The sequence below is a fragment of the Triturus cristatus genome, chromosome 4_2 (assembly GCF_964204655.1).
Source record: "Triturus cristatus chromosome 4_2, aTriCri1.1, whole genome shotgun sequence".
Classification (NCBI taxonomy): Eukaryota; Metazoa; Chordata; class Amphibia; order Caudata; family Salamandridae; genus Triturus; species Triturus cristatus.
Window position 1 is genome coordinate 969,038,819 of NC_140586.1, and position 25,066 is coordinate 969,063,884.

A 25,066-nucleotide genomic window follows, 5' to 3' on the forward strand; every position below is an offset into this window, starting at 1 on the left:
CACACACCCCTCCTGTGTTTGGGCACTGCTGGGAGTGGTGGGCACCCACCCCTCCTGTGTCTGGGCACTGCTGGGAGGCCTCTGCACACACCCCTCCTGTGTCTGGGCACTGCTGGGAGTGTTAGGCACCCACCCCTCCTGTGTCTGGGCACTGCTGGGAGGACTCTGCACACACCCCTCCTGTGTCTGGGCACTGCTGGGAGGACTCTGCACCCACCCCTCCTGTGTCTGGGCACTGCTGGGAGTGTTAGGCACCCACCCCTCCTGTGTCTGGGCACTGCTGGGAGGACTCTGCACACACCCCTCTTATGACTGGGCACGGCTGGGAGGACTCTGCACCCAACCCTCCTATTTCAGGATATGTACGCTTAGAACATACACAGGTGTGGGTTCGCTCCATGCATACGCGGGTGGGGGTACGGTCCGTACATACACGATTGGGGTGGGGGTACGCTCCATGCATACGGGGTGGGGGTACGGTCCGCACGTACACTGTTGGCATGGGGGTACGCTCCATACATACGCGGGTGAGGGTACGGGTCATACATACACGGTTGGGGTGGGGGTACGCTCCATACATACGCGGGTGAGGGTACGGGTCGTACATACACTGTTGGGGTGGGGGGTATGCTCCATACGTACGCGGGTGAGGGTACGGGTTGTACATACACGGTTGGGGTGGAGGTACGCTCCATGCATACGGGGTGAGGGTACGGATCGTACTTAACACTGTTGGGGTGGGGGGTACGCTCCATACGTACGCAGGTGAGGGTACGGGTCGTACATACACGGTTGGGGTGGAGGTATGCTCCATGCATACATGGGTGAGGGTACGGGTTGTACTTACACTGTTGGGGTGGGGGGTACGCTCCATACGTACACGGGTGAGGGTACGGGTCGTACTTACACTGTTGGGGTGGGGGGTACGCTCCATACGTACGCGGGTGAGGGTATGGGTCGTACATACACGGTTGGGGTGGGGGTACGCTCCATACATACGCGGGTGAGGGTACGGGTCGTACTTACACTGTTGGGGTGGGGGGTACGCGCCATGCATACGGGGTGGGGGTACGGTCCGTACGTACACTGTTGGCATGGGGGTATGCTCCATACGTACGCGGGTGAGGGTACGGGTCGTACATACACAGTTGGGGTGGGGGTACGCTCCATGCATACGGGGTGGGGGTACGGTCCGTACGTACACTGTTGGCATGGCGGGTACGCTCCATACATACGCGGGTGAGGGTACGGGTCGTACATACACGGTTGGGGTGGGGGTACGCTCCAAACATACGCGGGTGAGGGTACGGGTCGTACTTACACTGTTGGGGTGGGGGGTATGCTCCATGCATACGGGGGGTGGGGGTACAGTCCGTACATATCCGTACCCACGCTGTGGAATGCTTGTGCGGGCCGTACCCAGGCCTTTGCCACGTGGGTACAGCCGTCCCGCCATTGTTGGGGTGACGTAGGTGTGGGCGTGGTACGACTCGTACCCACGCTCTTAAGGCGTGGGTACGGGACGTACCTGTATTGTTGTGTTGCCGGTTCGCGTCGTCAACCACTTCCGTTGTGGCGGACACTGGCTTTGCTGGACACGCCCCCACCCCCTCGTAGTGACCAGGGCCTGGGGGTCAGGTATGTCCAGGGCATGTGTGCTGTGTGACTTTGGTGGGGGTTTTGTGGCCTGCCCCTGCTCCTGCCCCCCCCTTTCCCCCCTCCCTTTGTTGTTCTGACCTTCTGCGGCGTAACCTGTAGAGGAGGTCGACTGCTATGAGGGCCGGGATGACACGTAGGTTCGGGTCCATGTCTGTCCGTCACGTGCAGGTACTCCTTGTTCGCGTCGTCCTGATTTCCCGGCAGTTTTTGGCTGCCGGAAAATATTCTCCGTGCGGGATGACGTCGGTGCGAATCGTACTTCCTGGTTCGTGAATGGCAGGCTGCGTGCGTCCCGACGTCACGTCGGCGCTTTCCCGGATCACATTTGTATGTTTATTTTAGTCGGTCGGGGTTTTGTACGATTCGTACGGAAATAGTATTTCCGTGCGAATCGTACTTACATGTTTGTATATTGTTACGACCGGGTACGCGTCGGACAGAGAATATGCTCCGTCCGACGGCTCGTACCCGGTTTTTACAGGATCGTAATCGGCACCTTAATGTTGTATAGTTGATTGCTGTTTTTTTAATTCCGATAAACTATTTTTTACTCTGATATTGCTCTTGTTTTGTTATGCTAGCACTTGTTTTGGCCCAGACTACTATAGTCGACACTGCATGTGCAGAATATTAGAGTCACTTCTGTGGCCAGGCAAGGCTGAACAGCTTGGTATATGTATCGTGCACAACTGGCAAGGAAAGTAAGGGGGCACTTGCCCGGGATTTTCTATTTTCATCTCCAATGCCAGTTTCTTGTTGTGAAAGCGATAACTAAAAATTAACAGACTGAATTGCCATTATTAATTGTCAATGATCTCCAAAAACCAGCCTCCCAATACCGCTACTGACTAATCCACTGGAAGTGGAAGTCCGTGCTAAATTGATGGAGTTATATTTATTTTTTCTTTGTTACATTATGAGATTTATAAGTTAGTACTTATATTGGATTTTTTCTTGGGCACAAGTGTCCCTTGTTTATGTCTCCCCTGTCTTTGTGATATAATATGTATTTGTGTTATTTTCATATGAATTTGGACACTAATTATGGTTAGGTGATTGACATGTTACTAAAATTAATTATGATGACCATTTGCAAACAAAGTAGGTTGTAAAATGTTAGTGATGAATGCCGAGATGCAGTAGTATTTCCTCAGTTGCCATTGCTAGCATTCACATATTTATTTTCTATGGGGAATGGGGCTTGTTCGCCTTTACAAAGGCTGTGTTAAGCCAAAACATCAGGAGCGGATGGGTTCCGCATATCAAATAAAGACATCGTTTTTTCACAACCTCTGGAGTGCCAGTATCTTTTGTTGGTGTTGGCTGAAAGTTGGATTGATATACATCACCTAGTGGTGGTCACTACTGAGTAGTTATAGTTAGGATCTTACTTCCACAGGAAATGCCTATTTTGTGTTACTTATAACTTCGGCGTCATTTGCTGAATCTTCATGAAACTTTTCAAAAAAGGTGCAACTTTTTCCCTAGTTAGCATATGGAAAGTTTAAGGTGGTCCATCAAGTGGTGGCTTGGAAAAAAGGGAGATACCAAATCAGGTTTTCTCCATTCATTTTCCCACAGTAACATTAGAAACAGCTATAGCCCAAATGGCTGAATGAATTTACATCTAATTTCGCAGAAAGCAGGATCTTGGTGGACAATGAGAGCTTTTTATAATTTGGGGTAAATCCTGTCAGCCCTTTTTGTGCAATTAAGGCTCAAAAATGTGTATATATCATGCCACAGAGGATCTGCAGCGAATGCACAATGGAGTCAAGGATCCAAGCACTCACCAAGTGTTGTAATTGGCTGGCCACAACCTGCCAAATGGGAGCAAACATTGGTGTCTATTTCCAACTGGCGGGAGATTTAAAAATGCTCCTACCGGCTGAAGGCAGACATCTGTACTGTTTCCTTGCTTGCTCGCATGTGGGCAGGGAAAAAAAACATATTGCGCCCGCCTGGAGGTAGCACTGATAGCTAGCTGATCCCTCTGTGCGGGAAAAATGCCAGCTCCTGCACCATGCAGAGAGCCGGCTGGGGTCCTGGGGCTCCAACCGCGGCCCCTAGAGTGTTGGTTGGTGAGTGCCTGGGGTGGGCCTTGGGGTACCCTCCTATTATACGGAGGGGTCCCCATAGATAGAATGATAAAGAGAGGTCCGAGACCCTGAAGCTAACTAAAGGATTGGATTTAGGTATGGTAATAAAATATTACTTTACATCAAAAGAAGCCCCACAAATTTACTGAAAAAAAATAGGTTAAAGTAATGTTAAAGTTAGGGGAAATGTTCAATAACAATGTAATGTTTCAAACTCTAGCAACCCCAGAGATTCACCAGTTATAGTTAATATAGGTAACTATAACTCGAGCCCTCCCCATAAACTGATAATTACCCTACATATTACATCACTCATGACATCTTCTATGACATCACTGGTAATATCACTACAACTATTGCAATAAAATGATTGATGGGCGAACTGTGCATGGCGGGGACGCGAGTTATAGTTAGGTCAGGGGGACGAACTGTGGTCCTCTCACAGAGTTTTCCGCACTCTGCGTTATGTGTATCTCGCGGAGTTCTGAAAAACTCTGCTCCGCGTAGAGGAGCAGAGTTTTTTTCCCACTCTTGCGTTCGTCAACGTCAAGTTGGCGGGTGAGGAAAACCCACATCCCAGCGAGATTTCTCAACGCGGGCGTCAAATTTCTCATTGCGAGGGGTCGCGTATGCTTGCGATCGGTCGTGATTAGAAACCGTCCGTTCGTGTTGAGAAAGCTGCAGCTCGAGTAAAAATCTAATTTAGCAACCGAAAGGAAGCAGCGCCCACTTATGCTGTGCATGGTGCCCGTTCCCGATGATTGCACAGTACGAACAAGCACCTGGCACTGAAAATCACCGTGAATGGCATTACTTTAATGCACTCCGCTACTTGCAGAGCTCCACGTAGCCCAGCGAAGTAATTTTTGTACTTCGCGGAGTTCCACGTAGCAGAACTCCGCCCAGGCTTAGTTATAGTTACTTTAGGGCACGAGTTGTTACTTGAGATAACTATCACTGGTGAATTTCTGTACTTTTTAGAGTTTAAAATGTTATGCTGTTACTGGACATTTCACTTAACCATAACGTTATTTTCACCTTTGGCTTTTTCAGTGAGTATACATAAGATTTGTAGTTAAACACCTATAAGACTATGGAATTACTAGCCTCCAGACCAACCCACAAAATTCTCTTTTACAGGTAACATAAGACAACAGCGTAAGCAAGGCCTACTCAGTGTGCCAGTGGAATAGCTCCAGAGATGTGGCTGAAAAAACTTAAAATGTTGAGTTAGTCCGAGACCAAGGTAGAGCAACATTCTGGATATGATCTTTGCAGAAGCAGTTCCACAAAAATCAAACCCTCAAATAGCCACATCTTTACAACTGCTGACTCTTCACCCGTTCATCGTGCTCATAGATTTATGAGAAACCTCTTTCTACTCCTCCATTCCAAAATAATTCCTTTTAATAATTTTACCGTCATGCGCTGATTCGGTCCTATAATCAGTCTGGCTTTAGTTGAATGATTCTTTGAAAATAAGAAAAGCATAACATATATTTACATCGAACTATCTAACCATGAATCATCTACAATCAGATCAATGATAAACACCTCTGTGAAGGGCCACTATGATGGGTGCATTTACAGATGCAATGATGGACTTTAGCATCACTCCTTCCACGCAAGGGCTTGGGTGGTAAATGTTGCGCACTGCAAGCATTAACCCTGAGAATCACATCTCGCATTCTGTTCCTTTCACTTCTTCCGCATCAGGGCTTGGGTGATAAATCTCGTGCACTGCAAGCATTAGCCCTGGCAGCTCACAGGTTGCTTCTTTAACTTTTCGTGCTATTGGACACAGTCTTTGGCTGCAGTCACAGAACGATCAATGTTGCTTAAAATGACGATGTAACAAAATCAGCTGGGATTTTTCTCCAGTGTCTGCTTGTTAAACTGGTTCGCGTGTGCTAGATTTATAGATTTTATCATTAATCCCCAAGGTCAGCTCAAAATACCCTAGCTAGTCCAAGCATTGTTCATGGTGTTGCTTTTCCAGGTAGCGTGATCAGGTGTGCGTGAATGTTTTTCCTTATAACTCTATTTCACTAAACAAAAAACAGGAATCTTTATCTTTTAGTCCATATTGTGCCAGTCTCCCAATGTTTTTCCTGGTAGATGAGGCCTGGCATGGTTTGCAATGTGTATAGAAGTAAGCAATCACTGAGAATGGACACTTTTATAATTCTACAAATATTGTTATGTTTGACTTCTTTCCTGCTAGTTGGGCTTTCTATCATCACTTTTATAATATGGTATTAGAATGTTCCACAAATTTGTAATTTTGTCGTTTTCAATAATTTCTTCTTCTCATAATAACTGCACTTTTTTGCTCCTGTCTATGTCCACAGATGGGCCAATGTCATTGTTAATGTACTTAAGTTGTTTCCAAATTACCTGAATCTCTAGGATTATTTATATGTGAGTTGAATTAAGGAGTTTGTTTACTGAGGGCTGTGTGGGATCATAAATTGACAACCGCTATTCTCACTTTCACTGCACATGAAAGGCTTTTCCCCTGTGTGTGTTAGAAGGAGGAATCCTTAATGCGGAAGATGCACTAAAGCTACTTCTACATTCGCTACAGTTGTGTGGTTTTTCCCCACTGTTTGCTCACTGATGTCTTTGTAGCTTTGATAATTGACTAAGGCTCTTCTCACATTCACTGCACTTGAATGATTTTTCCCTGTGAGTGTTCGCTGATGTCTTTGTAAGGTTGATAAGTGACTAAAGTTCTTCCCACATTCACTGCACTTAAACGGCTTTTCCCCAGTGTGTGTTCGCTGATGTGTTTGGAGGTGTGAAAACTGACTGAAGCTCTTCACACATTCAGTGCAAAGGTATGGTTTTTCCCCTGTGTGTGTTTGCTTATGTCTTTGGAGATTTGCTAGTCGACTGAAGCACTTCACACATTCATTGCAATGGTATGGTTTTTCCCCTGTGTGTGTTCGCTGATGTGTTTGGAGGTGTGAAATTTGACTGAAGCTCCTTACACATTCAGTGCAAAGGTATGGTTTTTCGCCTGTGTGTGTTCGCTGATGTACTTGGAGGTCAGCTAACCGACTAAAGCTCTTAACACATTCACTGCAATGGTATGGTTTTTCCCCTGTGTGTGTTTGCTGATGTCTTCGGAGATTTGATAATCGACTGAATCTCTTCACACATTCAGTGCAATGGTATGGTTTTTCCCCAGTGTGTGTTCGCTGATGTGTTTGGAGGTGTGATGATTGACTGAAGCTCTTCACACATTCATTGCAATGGTATGGTTTTTCTCCCATGTGTGTTCGCTGATGCTCTTTTAGGAGTGCTAATTGACTAAAGGTCTTCACACATTCAGTACAGCTACACGTTTTTTCTCCTGTGTGCATTTGCTGATGGTGCTTTAATGTTGATGAAACTGTAAAGCTCTCGCTGCATGTGTATGGTTCTTCTTTCTTGATTAGTGTCTCTGGGTTGGATATATTTTTGTCTAAATCGCACGTCCGTGCTTCCTGCAGGGCCAACATGGTTGATAAAACACTTGTGTTATTCTCAAATTCCCTTTATTTGGGTGGTATTTTGGATGCTTGATTTCCGTTTTAACAATAAAATACAGGACTCACTAAATACCTGCCTTATTCATAATATAAGTAAGGCTTCTTTGTAGTTGATTGTTTTCTTCTGATTGGAGGTTTTGCATGCTTGGAGGTAAAGATTTGTCTTCCTTCTGGTCCGTACAAATGGGGATAATACTCTGTACTTTAGACAGCGGAACTCAATTGTTTGGGTCCACTCTGTTGTGCTTTTCACGGTTCCTATGGTTTGGTTAGAAATAGTTGGCAATATACCTCGAGCAATGTGGTAACCACATCATACCAGTCCCATGATCACCGCTCTATCCATATTCCGACCTCATGATCAAACCTGGTGTTGGACACTTGTTTATACAGGCACTGGTTTGTCAGTGTCGTTGCCATAATTTCCTAAAGGTCACTTCTCAGTTTGTGGCGTGGAGGTGCACAGCTCTGCCTCTTACAATCACTGAGCTGCCCTTGACTGCTTCTTCCAGGATCTGTCAGTTTATGTGCAGGTTCCTCTGACGCCGACTGCGCAGTTATTTCTGACAGCTTGTTTCATATTTACAATATTATTTTCATTATTCATAATCATTTTGTGCATTCTAGGCTTGTTTCCTGTTGGATGTAAAGAGATTGAAAAACGTTAGGAAAAGGAAATGGAATATGACTACACAATATTCAACTGGTTGCAAAAGACACCTCTTTTTTACCATTTTTGAAACAAGAACACGGTTTATTTTAAAATACACAGATATGTAAGCAATAATTCTGTTGAACACGTTAAATCTCTTAATTACTTCAGAAATGGAGGGGATTTGTCTGTGTTCACAGACACAAAGGATCCTCCCTCCCTGGCCGAGATGCCAGCCTGTCTGCTAAACCAAAAGAACCAATAGTGCGAGGGCGATGGCGATGATTTCACATTGGCTATGCTCGATCTGTGCGAGATAAATCACCCACATTTTGCATACACGGCAGAAAGCCTGGCTCTGGATTAGTTCCAGGTATACACAGTCACCAGAATGGGGCTTTTAAACACAGCTCAAGGATGGACCAGAGGGTGATGTGCCGGTTGCCTTGTTTTTGGTTGTCACCGTGCGACTGCAGCATACTTTTCTGATATATGGTATGAATGGTTCTGCAATGCAGTCTGGCCGCCTTACCACTTATAGAGGCTGTATTATCGAACAGGAAATTGATTTCTTGTCTTTTGTTGGTCCTGAAGAGGCCTCAAATTGTTAAGGTCGACCACATCAACCTATACAGTTCCTGTAAGATGAATGATGATGCAAATTTCAGGTGGATGGGTCTGAATGATTTAATGGACTTTGCTATTGGTTTCACTTTCCGTCCCTTTTTGCCTCTTCCAGGAGGATCATGGACTCAAAATATATTTAATGTACCACCTTCTCTAAAAACAATTAATGTTTGGAAAGACAAGAAACGGTTATGTATGTAACAATGTACAAATAACAAATGCATTAGACATTGCTTTGTCATTGTTTATTCATGTACATGTAATTCTTTTTAAAACTTTAGTTATTGTTGTGTCCTTTTTATATGGTTTGCATTGTTATTTGTTTGATAATGTAAAAAATAATCAAGTACACACAAGGATTTTTAGAAGGCGGATAAATCAACTTGTAAGTAAAGTAGGTATCTTCTTGTCTGTGCATTTGAGGAGTACAGGAGGTGTTAGTTCACAGTATGCACTTGGTAACTACATTCACTCTTTAAAAAGTTGGCGTTTTTTGGTTTAAGGAATACAAAGATTCATTTAGTTTTTGGAGATGGTGTGTATATATTAGTCTGGATACCTGACGGAGGTTGGTACAGAACATTTTCGTTGGAACACTCTTTGAAATGGAAGTGATTTTATGTTAGATTAAACATTTCACACAAAAGTGATTTTATGTTAGATTAAACATTTCACACAAAAAAATCTAAATATTTAGAAAATCTTATGTAAAAATAAGAACCAGAGTTGTTGATTTTAATAAGCGAAAAGTATTGATTACATTTTTTTAAAGCAATTGTTTATTGTGTTTAGACCCTGATGAAGTCCCTATAAGGAATGAAACACGTTGGCTGGGTCTGTTTTAAGTGTGGTAGAATTGGATACGTAATAAAAAGAACATTATGGAAAAAAACACCAACGTCTAAAGATTCGTTGAAAAACGAGACATGGAAAGTAACTGAAAACAAAAGATTTATTACAGATACATGCAATTTGAATTGGAAAGTTCAATATGAACAAGGAGATTAAGTTTCCCTCCTAATAGTGTGAAAAGACCTTTTTTTGAATTAAATGCCACCCTTGCCCTGTTTCTTTTCTCCTCTTGTTCTAGCTCTTGCCACCCATGGTCATGAATTGTCCAGAGTTGATTTTACTATTGGTTCACTCTGATAGTTCCAGTGATCAATGCTCTTTACCTTACTGATTTTTCTCCATGTTGTTTCCAATGTGCATCGTCAGAGAAGCGGACTGGCTGCATCAAGGGAGCCACTGACGGTACATCTGGTTTAGTCTTTTGTAATCATGAATTCTAATGCCTTCTGGGAACTATAGCCTTTTTGTAACTGCATTTAACATGGCTGCTGTACAGACAAAGAAAGGAAAGTAGCGCACAATACTTGCCTCTGTTCTTTCAATAACATTGAGATTTTTCATCACCCTACTCTCAGGAAAATCTAAACTCCGAGCATTCAAAAATGATACAACAATGGCTGTGCTTACTGGGTCGATAACATAATCAGATGGTAGAAAAGAAAGGCGGTGGAGATGAGAAATCCAGAAGGAAGAAAAGGGGAAAAGAAACCCCAACATCTCCAAGGGATCAGTCTTAAAAAAGATAAAATCTAGAACTTATTTAAGAGGTCTTTTTTTAGTTCAGATGTGAACCCGTGGAGGAAGGGAGTTGATGTGATACGAACAGTTGTTGGGTCCCCAAACGTCAGGGCACTGCCAGAGAAGGCCCTTTTGAGCGTAGATGTCTTTGTCAAATGAGGGGACCTAAAACAGCGACTCAATTCGTAGAGTTCTGCTCGTGCTGCATAGCTCAAGCCTTCGTGAGGGGATGGTAATGAGTTTGTTCAGACGGTCAGTGGGGGAGAGAATGTGCTGATCACCTACTTTGAACAAGGCATCCGTCAACTGTTCGAGGTTCTTGGATTGGAGAAGGTTACTCGTTAAAGTCTAAGCAGCCAACCTGCAGAGAGCAGCCGAAAGCCAAATATTCAAACCCGGGAAGCATTTCCAGGACGCTGTCATGAGCTTTGCGTTTTTCCACTTCATGTGCTTCCTATTTTATTCAAGTGTGCATTCATTCATAGATTCAGTCACTATAAATACATGTTTTGTTTTTATGTAACATAATTCATATGCTAATCTGTGCATTTTACATCACACATCAGGAGTTCTGACTCTTTCTCAGATAATGTGCCAGAGTATTTAATCTCAATGCACAGGCATTCTTTAAAGAAGACATCTTCAGATTTTAAAGGAAAATAAGGCATGTGATGCAAACATCTCAGTCCTGAGGGCCATGTACTTGTAGCTCATTGAGGGTCGATCTGTTTACTATTGGAGTATAGATTGCCAAGCAGAGCCACAAAGCCTTGCACAGTAGCAGATTGAGAAAACATCTTGTAAACCGTGCATGTCAAGGCCTTCTGAGCAACTCACTTAGAGACTTTCCATGCTGAATAGGTTTAACTGAGCTACATCCTTGGAAAGGAGGGGTTACACCACATAGTGAGTCTATAGAAAACCATCACCCACATTGCCATTTTTTTAATCTACTGTTTAACTGCTCATATCTTCATACTTGTTCTGTTTATTTTAATTAAACTAATTCATAAAATTTGCACTTGGCTAGGTCATTGATTTTCAATAAAACTTTCTAAAATGTATAGTGTGGCTTTCTTCTGTGCGGTTCCTCAGGTGGGGTAGGGGCTCTGGAACTTATGAATAATTCTGTGACACTCACTGGACTGTTTGTTGCCCAATATACACTATCTCGGAGTAAGAGGTGGGAGATGTGTGGATGTGGTCTGGTTACATTACACACAAATGATACAGCAAGCCACATGGCAGAACTCGTATGGATACAAAGTCAACAGATTTTTACAGTTTATACATTTCGTGAATCATAAAGCAAGTGGGGGTGCACCAGGTAATGGAATCAAAAAGACTTTCGTAGTTTCAATACCTTTATTTCAATATATTCTTTTCTTTTTTTCAATAGCACATACAGCTCAGACAAAGTGTTCGTTCCTACAATAGGAACTTCATCAGGGCTAAAAATTGACACGTAAAAGAACCAAAATCAAAAAACACAAAAATGACTCCAATTAAGACACAAATGGCACAGAACTTAAAACATGTAAAACATTATAAACATTGTAAAACATTGATAAGGACATTTCTAATACAAACAAACAAGTAACCACTGCCTATGTGGTTTTGCCTGACCCTGTTTTTTTTACCCTGAATTTATTTTACTTGCACTTATAACCATTCCAAGATGTCGGACCCGTCTTAATTTATTCCACGGGCACATCCGGTTGCTAAGATGCCAGCCCAAGTATCACGCTCGATCCTAGGCGGTGATAGGACGAGCGGTGAAAATGGGAGGCGCGGTTTGGGTTTTAAAGACAGCTATCGGCGTGCTTATTATTTTATGCGTGGACGCCGAACAGTAAGGACCTTAACGAGGTAAGACGATCTACAGGGTATTCTGAGGTTATTTCTTAGGAGGGACATATTTTGCACATTGGGGCCGTATTGGTAAAAGATGTGTTAATATTCAGGTGGCTAAAATTGATTTGTTTCCACCAAGAAGTCTGGTTGTCAAGCCGGCAACTTTGGTGAGCTATGAGTGTGTGTTAAATGTGGGCACCCTAAAGAAAATAGTTTTGTTGACGCAGCACCCATTATCAGGGGAAAGGCGTAGTTGTAATTGCCGACTCGCAATCCTTGGTATATAATTAGGACACTAAACATCGCCCTTAGGATAGAGAGCGATATGATGGTAACGCAAAGGGGAGCAGAGGGGGGGGGCACCTTCTCCGCTTTCCCTCAATATGTTGGGCCAATTTTGAGTTTACGTCTTACCTTTAGCATTGTTGATGTAGCGGAGTGGTTTTACTGTAGGGTTAGGCAGCCTCAGTCATGCGCATTTACTAGAATTGATTAACAATGTGGTTGTCAATTTTGTACTTGAGCATTTACTACTCTGTTACTTGGCATATGTTGGATAGATTTTGAGCTTATTTATTACACGGCGGACGTCCTTTTTTGACATTGGTTCTCACCTGCAAGTAGGGTCAGGCCTCGTCCAATGGACAGACGCTATTTGCGATTAAGATAGAGCCTCGGTGACGCTGGGTGTATGGGTTACTTCTTGCGCATTTGAATTGGCTAAGAAACTATGAATGACGCTTTACAGAGATATATGGCGGCCCTTCTACGGGTAGGTGTATTATAACTATGTTAAATATTATGTACAACCGGGTTACCATTTTGGGTATGATGACACCCTGGGAATTCCCACGCCATCCAGCGGTTTCCTATGCCATCCAGCGGAATAAGTTGGAAACTATGTACTGGACATCGAGGCTTATGGATTTAGATCTTTACTGTCATTTAAGGTGGGACCTCAACATATGATATGGTTCTCAATGTTTCCCCTGACTAACCAATGACCTCACACTGTCTCGCACAATCAGGTGATGCTGACTAGATCAACGGGATCTTTCCCTTTCCGTCAGGATCCTCTTTGTCCATATTCATGCCCCTCAGGTGACACGATGGGGGATTAAACAAATTGGGACAATGGGTTCTCACCTACTCACCGACTGCTTTAACTTTAGAATTTTTACTATTTTATCTTCACTGCTACACTGTTGTTCCTTATCCACTATTCTTATTTGGATTACGGCTTCAAAGGTAGTTCACCTTTCACTACGGGTCCAACACGTACGCAGAGTTAATGCTGTTTCATGAAAACTCGCTCTTATGAAAAGCAATAAGTCAGAGTTAAAATCAGTGTGACAATTGTTTTAAAGGCAATACTGCCATGGGCTAAGTAGGAGATATATTTTTGAGTGAAACTGGGCAGTGTCCTCAAGACGCTTTACAAATACACTATGTTGTCAATGATGTGATGTTTCTCATATTGTCTCTGTCGTTTGCGTGCTTTGGTTATACTGTTTTGAGGACTTTTTACTTGTTTGTTTGTATTAGAAATGTCCTTATCAATGTTTTACATGTTTTAAGTTGTGTGCCATTTGTGTCTTAATTGGAGTCATTTTTGTGTGTTTTGGTTCTTTTATGTGTCAATTTTCAGCCCTGATGAAGTTCCTATTGTAGGACCGAAATGCGTTGGCTGAGCTGTATGTGCTGTTGAAAAAAAGAAAAGAATATTTTGAAATAAAGGTTTTGAAACTATGATAGTGTTTGGACTTCATTACCTGGCGCACCCCAACTTGCTTCAACATTTAAGGATCTGGAACACAGAAGCACCACACAATGGCTGGTGCTGGAGAGTTAGTGCGCAGGACTTTATACTTACGGAACATGCGTGAGGTGCAGACCTACAAGTCCACCGTTGGGTTTCCCTTTGTACATTTCGTGAATCACTAAAGTAACTTTAAATAGCTGGGCCTGTTTGACTAGACTAAGGGATTTACCACCTACCCTTCACCAATGGCTCATGTTGTGGGCTGCACATATTTTTCCCTGGGAGTCCACCACAATGGAGTCATCCTATCATTTGAGGACATTAAAGTTGCCTCCTGGATATCGGCGAAAGTAAGACCTCATTACTCAAAACTTAGACATTAGGTCTCGCAGCTGTATGTCACAAAGGCGGCCATATGTCCCCTCGCAACCTTTGAGAGTCTCAACCCAACAGACCTTCTAGTTTCTAGGCTTTACACTTAACTCTACTGGAAGCCCCCAGATCTTGTAAACACTGGCCAAGCCGGCTGGGAGAGAAACGTAGAGATGCAACAAGACCAGAGACGGTGGGATGCTGTAATCCTTCATTCCAATAACCATGCACACGATATGCAAAGCCGAGAAACGCTTTATAAAATTATATACAGATGGCGTTATGGCCCAGCTAGATTACACACTACAGACAAAACACGCTTGGGACATGATGGAGACACTGCTTAAGCCCAGGTACCAGAGGGCATATTCTATGGTCATGTCCCAAACTTGAAGAGTTCTGGACATCGATACTATCGATTATAAGAGAAGCTGAGGGCATGGACTTTGGCAGAGAACCAGCTTCGGTCACTCTGTGGATTCTGATAGAGGGAACATACCACTCCACTCCACTAAGGGGAGAAGATTCACACAATTAGTAATGCCTGCCAAGCAAACAGGTCTAACATGCGGTTACAGGCCTTGGGCCTTACATGGAAAAATTGCACTGAGATGGACGAAGTATACCTGGAAAAAGGACATGAAAGTTCAACGGAGTAAAGAGTCATCAACATAGACTGTGAGCGGATATAGGAGAAGATTTGGGGGGGAGGGAGAAAGGGGGCTGTTTCTCCTTACTTCTTTCAGTGGTATGACCACCCGACGTATTCACATGTTGAAAAAAAAACTGGATAATAAAGAAACCAAGGCGGAGTGTGTTAAAGACTTTGTATCCCATGTTATTCCTCCAAAGAGTGAACCACAGGTTCAAGGTCGATATGAATTAAAGCCAGAGGCAAAGTGTGATTTACACACAAGCTTGGATCAATTACAGTATCAGGTTGTGATAGTGCCATGTCACTCAACCATGAATAGTTCCCTTTTTCCAGTGTTAAACCCAGATTATATATAGGATTGTTTTAGAACATGAAATGAATGGAATGAAATACCGTATTTGATAAAGCGCACAGCTACTCAAACTAGAGTGTCCTGGCGCGTAGACAGCGGAGGGAGAGGAGTGGAGAAGTCAATTATTGATTAAAAAAACACATTTTTAGATTCTTTCTAAATGAAAGTAGGTCAGAATTTAGCCTCAAGGACTCTGGAAGGCTATTCCATAGTTTAGCGCCCAAGAAACCAAAGGATCTATCTCCAGTGGGGACAAGGCAAATTTTGGGCACAACAGCCAGGTTCGCATTGGAAGAGCGGAGGGATCTTGAAGTAGAATAATGGTTTACTCGTTTAATTAGGTAGCCAGCTCTACCCTTGTGGAACGTCTTGAAAAAAATGGTCAGAGCTTTGAAGTTTATTCTCTCTTTAATGCGGAGCCAGTGAAGAGATTTGAGAATCGGTGTCATGCTAGATCTGGGATTACATTTTAGGATGGCTCTGGCTGCCGCGTTTTGAACCATTTGTTGGCGCTGGGTCAAGGATTTGGGTAGACCAAGGTACAGGCAGTTGAAGTAATCATGTTTTGATGTCACTAAAGTCTGCACCACTATATTTCTGCTCTCGAGAGGTAGTAGTGGCAGACATTTCTTCAGCATTCGGAGTGTGCTGAAGCTAGTGCCAGTGAGATTTAAGATCAGAGAACGCATCAAAAGTGTATTGTCAATGACAATTCCTAAATTGTTAGCTTTCTCTTTTTCTTTAGGTGGGGTCGGCAGATCCTTGGGCCACCAGGAACTCCAGTCGAGTGTTTCTGGTTTTCCAATGAAAACAACTTCTGTTTTGTCCAGATTACACTTAAACTGGTTGACCTTAAGCCAATTGAAAACCTTCTTGAGGCAGGACTTGATCTTAGGCCCATCAAAGTTAGATCCTTTATCGCAAGAGAAGATAAGCTGAGTGTCGTCAGCGTAAGAGACAGTTTTCATAGAAAGTTTATTGCACAAATGCGAGCAAAAATGCTTTCAGTTCTGGGCTGATGAAGAATTTAATTAGGAAAAAATATAAAATGCAGTTAGATATTTCTATTGGATTCTTTAGTTAATTTCAGAGCTTAGATCACCATATCTAAGCACAATTCCACAAACTCCAAACATGTTGCCCATCCATGAATGTAAGAGCATGTTCGACACAGAAGGCTCCCTGCAGCTTCTTACAGGCACTAGGCACAAATATTTTGTGGCTTGCGTTGTAGTGCAGGGAGTATCTGTGGGCGGTGACTTCACAACACTGCAGACTCGCATTAAATGCCGTCTTGTTTGCCTTCAGAAAGCTGATCTGCCAGTTCCCACACAAAGGGGCGTAATTATCATGATATCACGCAGCTCAGCAGGTCATCTCGCTTCTCTGCATCATGGGGAAGGGCAGGAATGCACCATGATTAACACTGGACGGCGCCTCCCTGACTCTTCCCTGCGCGGGCGCACAATGGGCTGCCTAGCGTCAATGCAGGCACCCTTACACATGGTGGGCACTGGGGCAGCTCATTAGAATGAGTGGTGGGAACGTCAAACCCTACAACAACAATACTGTTGTACTCCTCCTGTCCTGCAAGAGAACCAACTCCTGGGCAGTAATTGCGCCTTCCTGGGCCATTTTGGGAACAAGTTCTATCATGCAGGGTTTACTACGGGTCTAGAGGCGTGACAATCCTGTTGCACAAAACATTGACGCAGGTGGTAACTGACACCATTGCAGACACCCTATTGAGCTTTCTGAGGATTGCAGGCACAGCTGGAGGGGGGTGTGGTCAGGTCCACGAGTCCTGAAGAACCCCACCCTGATAGATCTTACAGGTGCATAGCCGTAGCCCCGCCGAATGCACTATAATCGGAGGGGTGACTTCAATAATATCATGCAAGCTTCCCTCGACACTGAAGACATGAGAACCACACAGAGTATGACTATATTGGACGACTGGGTGACTCTCGGGCTGCATGAAAACTACCTGGAGACACCTACATCCTGACACTAGAGAATACGCCTACTTCTCATACACCCAGCCTCCTACTCTAGACTACTCTACAAATTTGTACCGATAATGGACTTTCAGGGGGGAAGGAGCTATGATTCATCCAAGAGTGGTTTCCAACCACTTCCCTGTCAAGATATGATTTCAGCGAGCGGGGGGAGGAGAGGGTGGGGGTTGCTAGGGGTAGGCAATGGAGCCTTCACGCTAGTTGGCTCAAGGATGTGGATTTCTGCAATAGCATTGGAGAGGGGATTGCAGACCACTTTAAGCTAGACCACCCCGGAATCAACCCACACCATTTTTGGGAAGCCATAAGAGGGTGATACGGGGACAGATAATTTCATATATAGTGGGGAAGTGCAGGGGGAGGGAACATTAATCCCTAGAAAAACAACTCCAGGTCCTGGCAACCCTACAAATCGCCTCCTCGGTGGAAGAGGAGCGGTAGCAGTTGGAAGCCATCTGACTTGCCTTAAACTAAAAATTAAGAGACAGTTCACAGGCAGCACTGAAGGTGACATAACATCATAACACAAATTTAGAGACAAATTATGGAAGCTCATTTTCTGGCTGCCTTCTTTGGAGGCAGCCTCCAGAGTGGTGCTGAGCTTAAGGGCCGTCTCTGGCACAGTGGCTTACGGTGCCCAGGGGATGGCAGATGCCTTTGCACTCTACTACGAAGCCTTCTTTAGCTATCCCCCACCCATGGCGCTGGAAGCCCAATTTCCCATAATAAGCAACTTAATAGACCCCAGACTCTCTTTGGAAAGCCAGACAGCACTGTGCCTTCTGATCACAGCAGAGGGACTCCGCTCAGCCGCACAGGACATACCCACAGGGAAAGCACCGGATCCTAATGGCTACCCAGTAGAAATCTACTGGAGATTTGACTCAAGCGTAACTCCCCAGATGATGGAGATGTTCAGTGAGGCCCTCAGGCTCGGAACCCTCCCCCCTACTGTATGGGATACCAGGATGTGTGGTGCATCCTAAACCAAACAAACCATTCATAAAATGCACCTTCTACAGGCTGATCTCACTATCGAGGCTGAGGTACTGGCAAAGGCACTTGATGTGTGGCTCGGGAAGGTGATAAGTTCCCTGATCAACCATGATCAGAAGGGCTCCATGCCAGCGAGGGGAACAAGACACAGCATTCCCAGACTGCACAGTATACTAGCAAGAGCCCATAAGATATTCGAGTCAACAAAAATAGACCAGCAGGACTTCGAGAAAGACTTCGACTTAGTCAAATGTCCATTCCTTCATTCTATCCTGGAGAGCATGGATTTTGGAACCTACCTCCTAAAGTGAGTATGTCTACTATATCATGATTAGGCTGTCCGGTTTTAGGTTTAAACCTATAATAACTGATAAAACCCAACTGAAAGAGAAATAGCCCTCACCAGTGAAAACATATAAACACTGAAAAAACGCCTGCACAACCACAAACTAAATGCCATTCAAAGAAAGAAAAAAGAGAGTTAAAGAGTCATTTTTTTTTCTTCCTGCAGGGGCCAATACAACGTAACTTTGTTATACAAGCTAGCAGTAAGAACGTCTGGGCTAACATTATTCTGCTTGAGTTTTGTTGTTTAGGGATGCCACTAAAATATTGTTTTGTCTTCCTATTTTTTTTTAAGTTTTGTGGTCTTTGGTCTAAAGATGCAGGGTTTAGAAGCATGTTTTAGGTCCTGTTTAATTATTTTATAAACTGTAGAGAATCAGGAAATATCAAATTCATTTTTGATATTTTGGCTGTGTTTGATTCTTTTACTGATAGGTAAAATGGCTGGTTTCATAAGAAACTTTCCTAATATGTGTCATCACATTTACCCACAGAAAATGGGTAAAAACCCTTAATACATCAGCCCCCAGTTTCTAGTGAGTCAGTGTTGATAGTAGGCGAATTGCCAACACCTCAGGCTTTAAACATTCAATGCAAGGTATAGTGACAAGTATATGTGAAAAGAGCGGTATCACCAAGCATCTGGGATAGTGCTTAAAACATGACACCAGACTTTTGGAAAACACGGAACGCAATGTCACTTGGAATGCTCTGCAAAAGAGGTTCTTTCCAAGTTTAACAAATATTGGAGTGTTATTGTTTTTATTCGCAGTGATTCAGCTACGTATATGAAAAAGTTGTGTGATCACCTGTCAAAATTGATACCTGAGCTGAAGTGCTTCCCTGTAAGAGATCCTTGCCACCTGTTAGATGGTATGCTGAAAACATATTTACAATCTTCAGAGTTAATGAGGAATGCTATTGACTTGTTAGTTTATTCCGGTGCACTGTTTTCTTATTCACAGGAACTAAAACGCAAATATTTATCATTTTGTGCTTTGTGTGGCATCAAATAAAGAGTCATCCCAACTGTGTCCCTTAGCTGATCTGATGCTTCTCAGTCCAAGGGGTTATGAATGCTATATTATCCATGTGGCAACCGTTTACAGAATTTATGCTCAGTGATGATGCCAAAGGCAAGAAATGTGAGGATCTTTGGTCACATATTGATAGTGATATGAAAAAAAAGTACACTCTACTGCATTCTTAGATTTTTACAGGAAAACATAACTGCTGTAGTGTACATAATAAAAAAATAGAGTCTAAAAACACCCTTGTCTGCCAAGTGTTCAGTATATTTGGTGTGGATGAGAAACATCTCCTTGAGAGTAGGCTGGGGGACACTTTTAGTGACTTTGGCACTGCAACATGTTACATGTTAGAGTGCTTGCCACTTGGTATGCAAAGCAATGGTGAAGAGCAATTCAGGAACTTTTTTTTTTACAATGTATGAGAAATGGCGTGCAATGATGCATAGAAATGTCCCTTCACCATCAATGGCATTTGAAGTCAATGAAACCTCACTGTGGTACTCTGTTCTAGATCCCTTCCATAAAGGGGAATTTCCTGCGTAGTTTCAAAAGTGCTGATTCATTTTTGGCCGCTTTAATAACTCTGAGGGCATAGGTGCCCAGATCAGCGCAAATGTTGCAGAACCTGCTCTGAGAATCGTAGTCTTCAAGTGAACCAGTATTGGCATGGAAAGCTATGTCAGTGGCCAAAGTTAACAAATTGTGTACTGGCTGTTTTGGCGTTGCCCATCTCAAGTGTCAATGTTGAGGGGGCCTTTTCACAGAAGTTTACATGGGGATGAAAGAGAAAGTTCACATGACCAAAGACTCACTGAAGAAATATTGTATGGTGTACTACAATAAGTTTAATTTGCAAAAATCTATTTGGACCTCATATACACTATACTTACACTGTCTATATACCATGCGCTATCAGTGCAGAAAGCAAGCAATAATAAAAGCAAAACGTTCCATAAACACCGGAAAAACACTGTTTCTGTAGTTTTTAATGCCGCAAAAAATTTTAACCACTGAAAACCACTGTTTTATAAAGGTATTGAAATCACTTGAAAACACTGCAAAACCCCCCACCAGAATTTACCAAAAATAGAAACTGAAAACAGGAAAGCCTAATCACGATCCATTGGGGAGGGGCAGAGATAATCACACACTGCCCAGGCAGGGTTACCCCCTGTCTCCATATCTCTTTGCCCTTCTGGCTGAGCCATTAGCCAAAAAGGTCAGAAGAGAGATGCCCACCTGTGGGGTTTGAGGAGGGGGAGCTGTTCAGAGGACCATTTAACCCTCCATGGGAATGATGGCCTGAGGTTCATGCGGAAACATGAAGTCTTGATTTAATGCATATAGTGCAGGCCTATGGAGATGCTTCAGGACTCCGGGTTAACTGGGGTAAAACACATCTGATCCCCTTAGCCACTTTTCCCACCAGACAATCATACTGACACCCCAACATTTGACAGGAGCATGGCCCGTCCACCTACCTGAGGATACAGATATCTAACAATCTGGGATCTGCCGGGAGCCAAACATAGAGCCCCTCAAACGCAAAGTTAGTAACGCTGGCGTTCCCTCTCCCTCAATCTCCGGGAGCGTTGCCTCATTTAACATGATTGCATTTCCCCAAATGCTGTGTACGTTCTAAAACCACCCACAAAAGATACCACAGAGGGGTTTGACAAAACACAATCTGAGATCGATGGCTGTGTCTGGGTGATTCCCCTCCAAGGGTAGCACATGTCAAGAGTTTTCAGTCTCTTAAAGATGGTGGCCTGCGGACGGTGGATATACAATTCAACTCCTGGGCCGCTCAAATGGATCCAATAAATGACTGGATATTTGGTGCCAGGGTAGGCCCCCCACTTCCAGTTTCGAATTTGGGGGGATCTGGGGGTCTGCCCTTGGTCCTGGCTTTACGGCATGAGAATTCCTCTATAGGCACACTCAATAACAGCTATCCCCATTGAGTGTTGGCACAAGGACCTGAAGTGGATGAGTTGCAGTAAGAAACACACCAGAGAGACTCCATTACGACTAGGAACTGGCTCACGCAGAGAGTACACTTGCAAACATTCCACAAATGGGACAAGATCTCATCGCTAAGATAGGAGATCTTTACACGCTTCGGCACATTCTCTATTTCCAACAACCGACCTTAGACGACTTACATCGATCACAAATTTTTCAATTGAGACACGCACTAGAACGATAGGGAACAATCCCCGCACTGGCACAAGCTCTCTTTCTAACTGATCTTAGACGAGTTAAATTGATCACAGTACTTTAAACAGAGACACGGACTAGAACAATAGGGAACAATCCCCCACTCTTGCACGCTGTCTTTCCAACCACCGACCTTAGACGACTAACACTGATCACAGGGGCATATGTTCAAGCCCCTATCGCCATGGGAACGTCACTTTTAAAGACATTCCTGTGGCAATAATGGCTTTGCCTTATTTACACAGCAGCGCTAAGCCACTTAACGTGGCTTAAGGTTGCCTAGTAAATAAGGGGTGGGCAGTGGGTGTTGCGGTGGGCGTTCCACTGCAACACTCATTGATTTTGACGCTGCCCCCTATTTACAAGGGCAGCATAAATAGGAGGCAGCGCCAAAATTAAGACCAGGGAAAACCTGGTCTTAAGTTGGTGAAACGAGGAGAAATGCATTATTTCTCCTCGTTTTTGCTTTTCCCATGCTGCCTTGAGCAGCACACACGGAAAAAGCAAAAAGCTGTGGATTGTTTATATACAGGAAGGTCCACCTTCTTGAACATAAACAATCTTTTTAAAAAATGCCATTTTGTGACTTCCATGTGTGCTGTATTAGGCAGCATGGGAAAAGCATAGAAGTGACAAAATGGCATTTCACGATTGTTTATGTACAGGATGGGGGACATTCCTGCACATAAACAATCTTCCTCCTGCACGCAGACATCCTTGCACTATGGTGCAAGGGTGGCTGCATTGGTGCTACACTGCTAAGTGTAGCGCCAGCGCATGGGGAAATGCAAGGCTGCACCATATTGTTGTGAATATGGTGCAGCTTTGCGTTTCTCCAGTGGCGGAGAGAGGCGTTAAGCCATGATGGCTAACGCCTCACTCCACCACTTCTTTTTACATATGCCCCACCGTTCTTTCAACAGAGACACGCACTAGAACAATAGAGAATATTCCCCATCCACTCCCAGAGTACAACCCTGTGGAACCCAAACTTACGATGGGAAAAATTGGCGGCAAAGACATGCCACAACTGTATAGGACCGTTGTAATGAATGTGCCCAACACCATGACACTCCTAAGGGGCAAATGGGCAACCAAAATAGGTGATCTGGATGACGACTGGATAGATGCCAAAATGGCAACCCAAGTACTCAGTGATTTCGGCACGCCTCAGACTAATCCAATTTAAATTCCTAAATAGGGCTTACTTTAATCCCCACACGTTTTGGCAGATGGGGACGGCCCAGATCCCCGAATGCCTCAGATGTGGAGCCCCCATGGGGATTGCATACCCACCTTGTGGAAATGCCCGATCATACACAAAAAATGGGATAGAATCTTCTTCATATTCAGGGGCTTTTGAAAGTATTCCCAGTATGGGATGCCCTCTGGGGACAGTGGATTCTAGTGCGGTCTGGGTGCGTACTCACCAAAACAGGACTCAGCTAAGTACTGGAGATCCACGGAGTACTTGCCATCCAGCAGTGGCTGAAGGGCATGGACCACCGCACGAATGCAGAGGAGCCAGTTTACAAATCACATTTACAATTCCAAATAAGCACACCAAGATATGAGGGTCAGGGATCGGTCACTTCCAACCTCCGGGTGAAAGGGGCGGGACTGGGGAGGAATCCTGGAATGACAGGCTACCCTGTTTTGAGCCAGTCGCGTTGGTGGCGGGGGTGGCGGGTGGCAGGTGTATCCGATGTGGTGACATACGGGGGAAACATTGTTTACAACGCATGCGATACATCGCATGCCATTACAACACGGTCATTACAACAACCGCGTTGATACATTGCAAACCATGACAACGCAAGTCATTACAATGGTGCAGATCTTAAAGGACCCTCATGTCTCCAGTTCTGAGCTGTCATCTCTGTGGAGAGTAGATAGTCTGACACTCTGCCTTCCTCTGTCTCATCTCATCCCTGATGTCCTACTGGTGTAGATCGTAAGGGGACTCTCATGTCTCAGTTCAGTTTCTGAGCTGGTATCTCTCTGGAGACGAGATAGTCTGGCACGCTGCCTTCCTTGTTGCCATCACCTCTGCTCGCGCGGTGAGTGAGCTTCAAGCTCGGTCTTCCAAGCCCCCCTCCTTCTCTGCGCATCCAGAGAAAGTGGTGCTTAGGACAAGGCCTTCGTTCCTACCTAAAGCGGTCACTCCGTTCCATTTACGTCAATCCATCGCCTTGCCTACTTTCTTCCGCACCCTTCAAAGGAGGAGGAGAGACTCCAGCGCCTGGACCCTAAACGTGCGCTGTCATTCGACCTTGACCGCAGCAAAGATTTCTGTGTGGATGATCAACTCTTTGTTGGATATGTTGCTGCTAAGAAGGGCAGGGCTGTTCAAAATCGTACCATCGAAGGGTTGACCTTTGCATAAAAATCTACTATGTCTTAGCTAAGAAAGATCCTCCAGTGGGGCTGCGTGTTCACTCTCCTGGGGCTACGGCAGCAACCACTGCATTGGCACACGTAGTCCCGCTTTGAGATCTGCCAGGCGGCAACGTGCGCATCCCTGCACACGTTCACCAGGCATTACTGCCTGGACAGCAAGTCCTCCACGACGTCTATTTTGTCCGTTCGGTCCTCCAGGACTTTCTGGTGTGAACTTGGTTTGCAGTCCCTTCTCCGGGGATGGTATTGCTGGGGTATCTATTCTAAGGAAAGGAATCTATAATTCCTTACCTTGGAGCCTGAGAGGACAGTTATGAAGAGGGTCGAAGGGAGCACACATGAGGTATGCAAGAACGATATTCAAGTTCCACTGGGGCATTACGAAAGGAGTTGGAGGAAACAGATGAGTAATGCCCTAAAGAACCTATTAACAATAGGGGACTTCAATAAGGACGGCGGATCTGGTAACCTAAGAAAAGCTGAGACAGCTGCAAGATAACCTTTCAGGGCACCCAGAGCAGAGCCCTGCTGGGCTCAAGAAAGTATATACAGAAGAACTGCAGAAAGGAGCTCCACAGCCTCTGCTACGCTCCATGCCAAAAATGTGTTCCTTATACAGGCGTATCGAGATTTCATGGAGGCACGTCTGGCTGCAAAGATAACATTACAGACTTCGGGTGGAAGGTCACAAGCTGTCAACTGCCGCTACCTAATCTCCACGCAAGGAGGTGAAGGCTGGACAGGTTCAAGTGAAGAACTGCCCCCTGTTGCTGCGACAGAAGATCCTCCCGAAGGAGCAGTCTGATCAGAGGATCGATAGCCATGCTCAGAAGCTTGGGGTACCAGACGCTTCGTGCCCAGTCTGGAGCCACATGGATAACTTGGGCCTGTCGCGATT

The 25,066-nt window shown here is 44.4% G+C and overlaps 1 protein-coding gene across 4 annotated transcripts in view; it reads right to left on the reverse strand.

Annotated features, from left to right (window-relative positions):
- Nucleotides 1-5,147: 5,147 nt before the first annotated feature.
- LOC146839174 (uncharacterized) overlaps nt 5,148-25,066 on the reverse strand; it is a 42,896-nt gene continuing 22,977 nt past the window's right edge. For all 4 annotated transcript variants that reach the window (XM_085603200.1, XM_085603201.1, XM_085603202.1 and 1 more), the window contains exon 2: nt 5,148-7,930. In XM_085603200.1, coding sequence (XP_085459326.1) covers nt 6,302-7,264 — 963 coding nt within the window. In that variant the 5' untranslated portion in view covers nt 7,265-7,930 and the 3' untranslated portion in view covers nt 5,148-6,301. The remainder of the gene's footprint in view (nt 7,931-25,066) is intronic.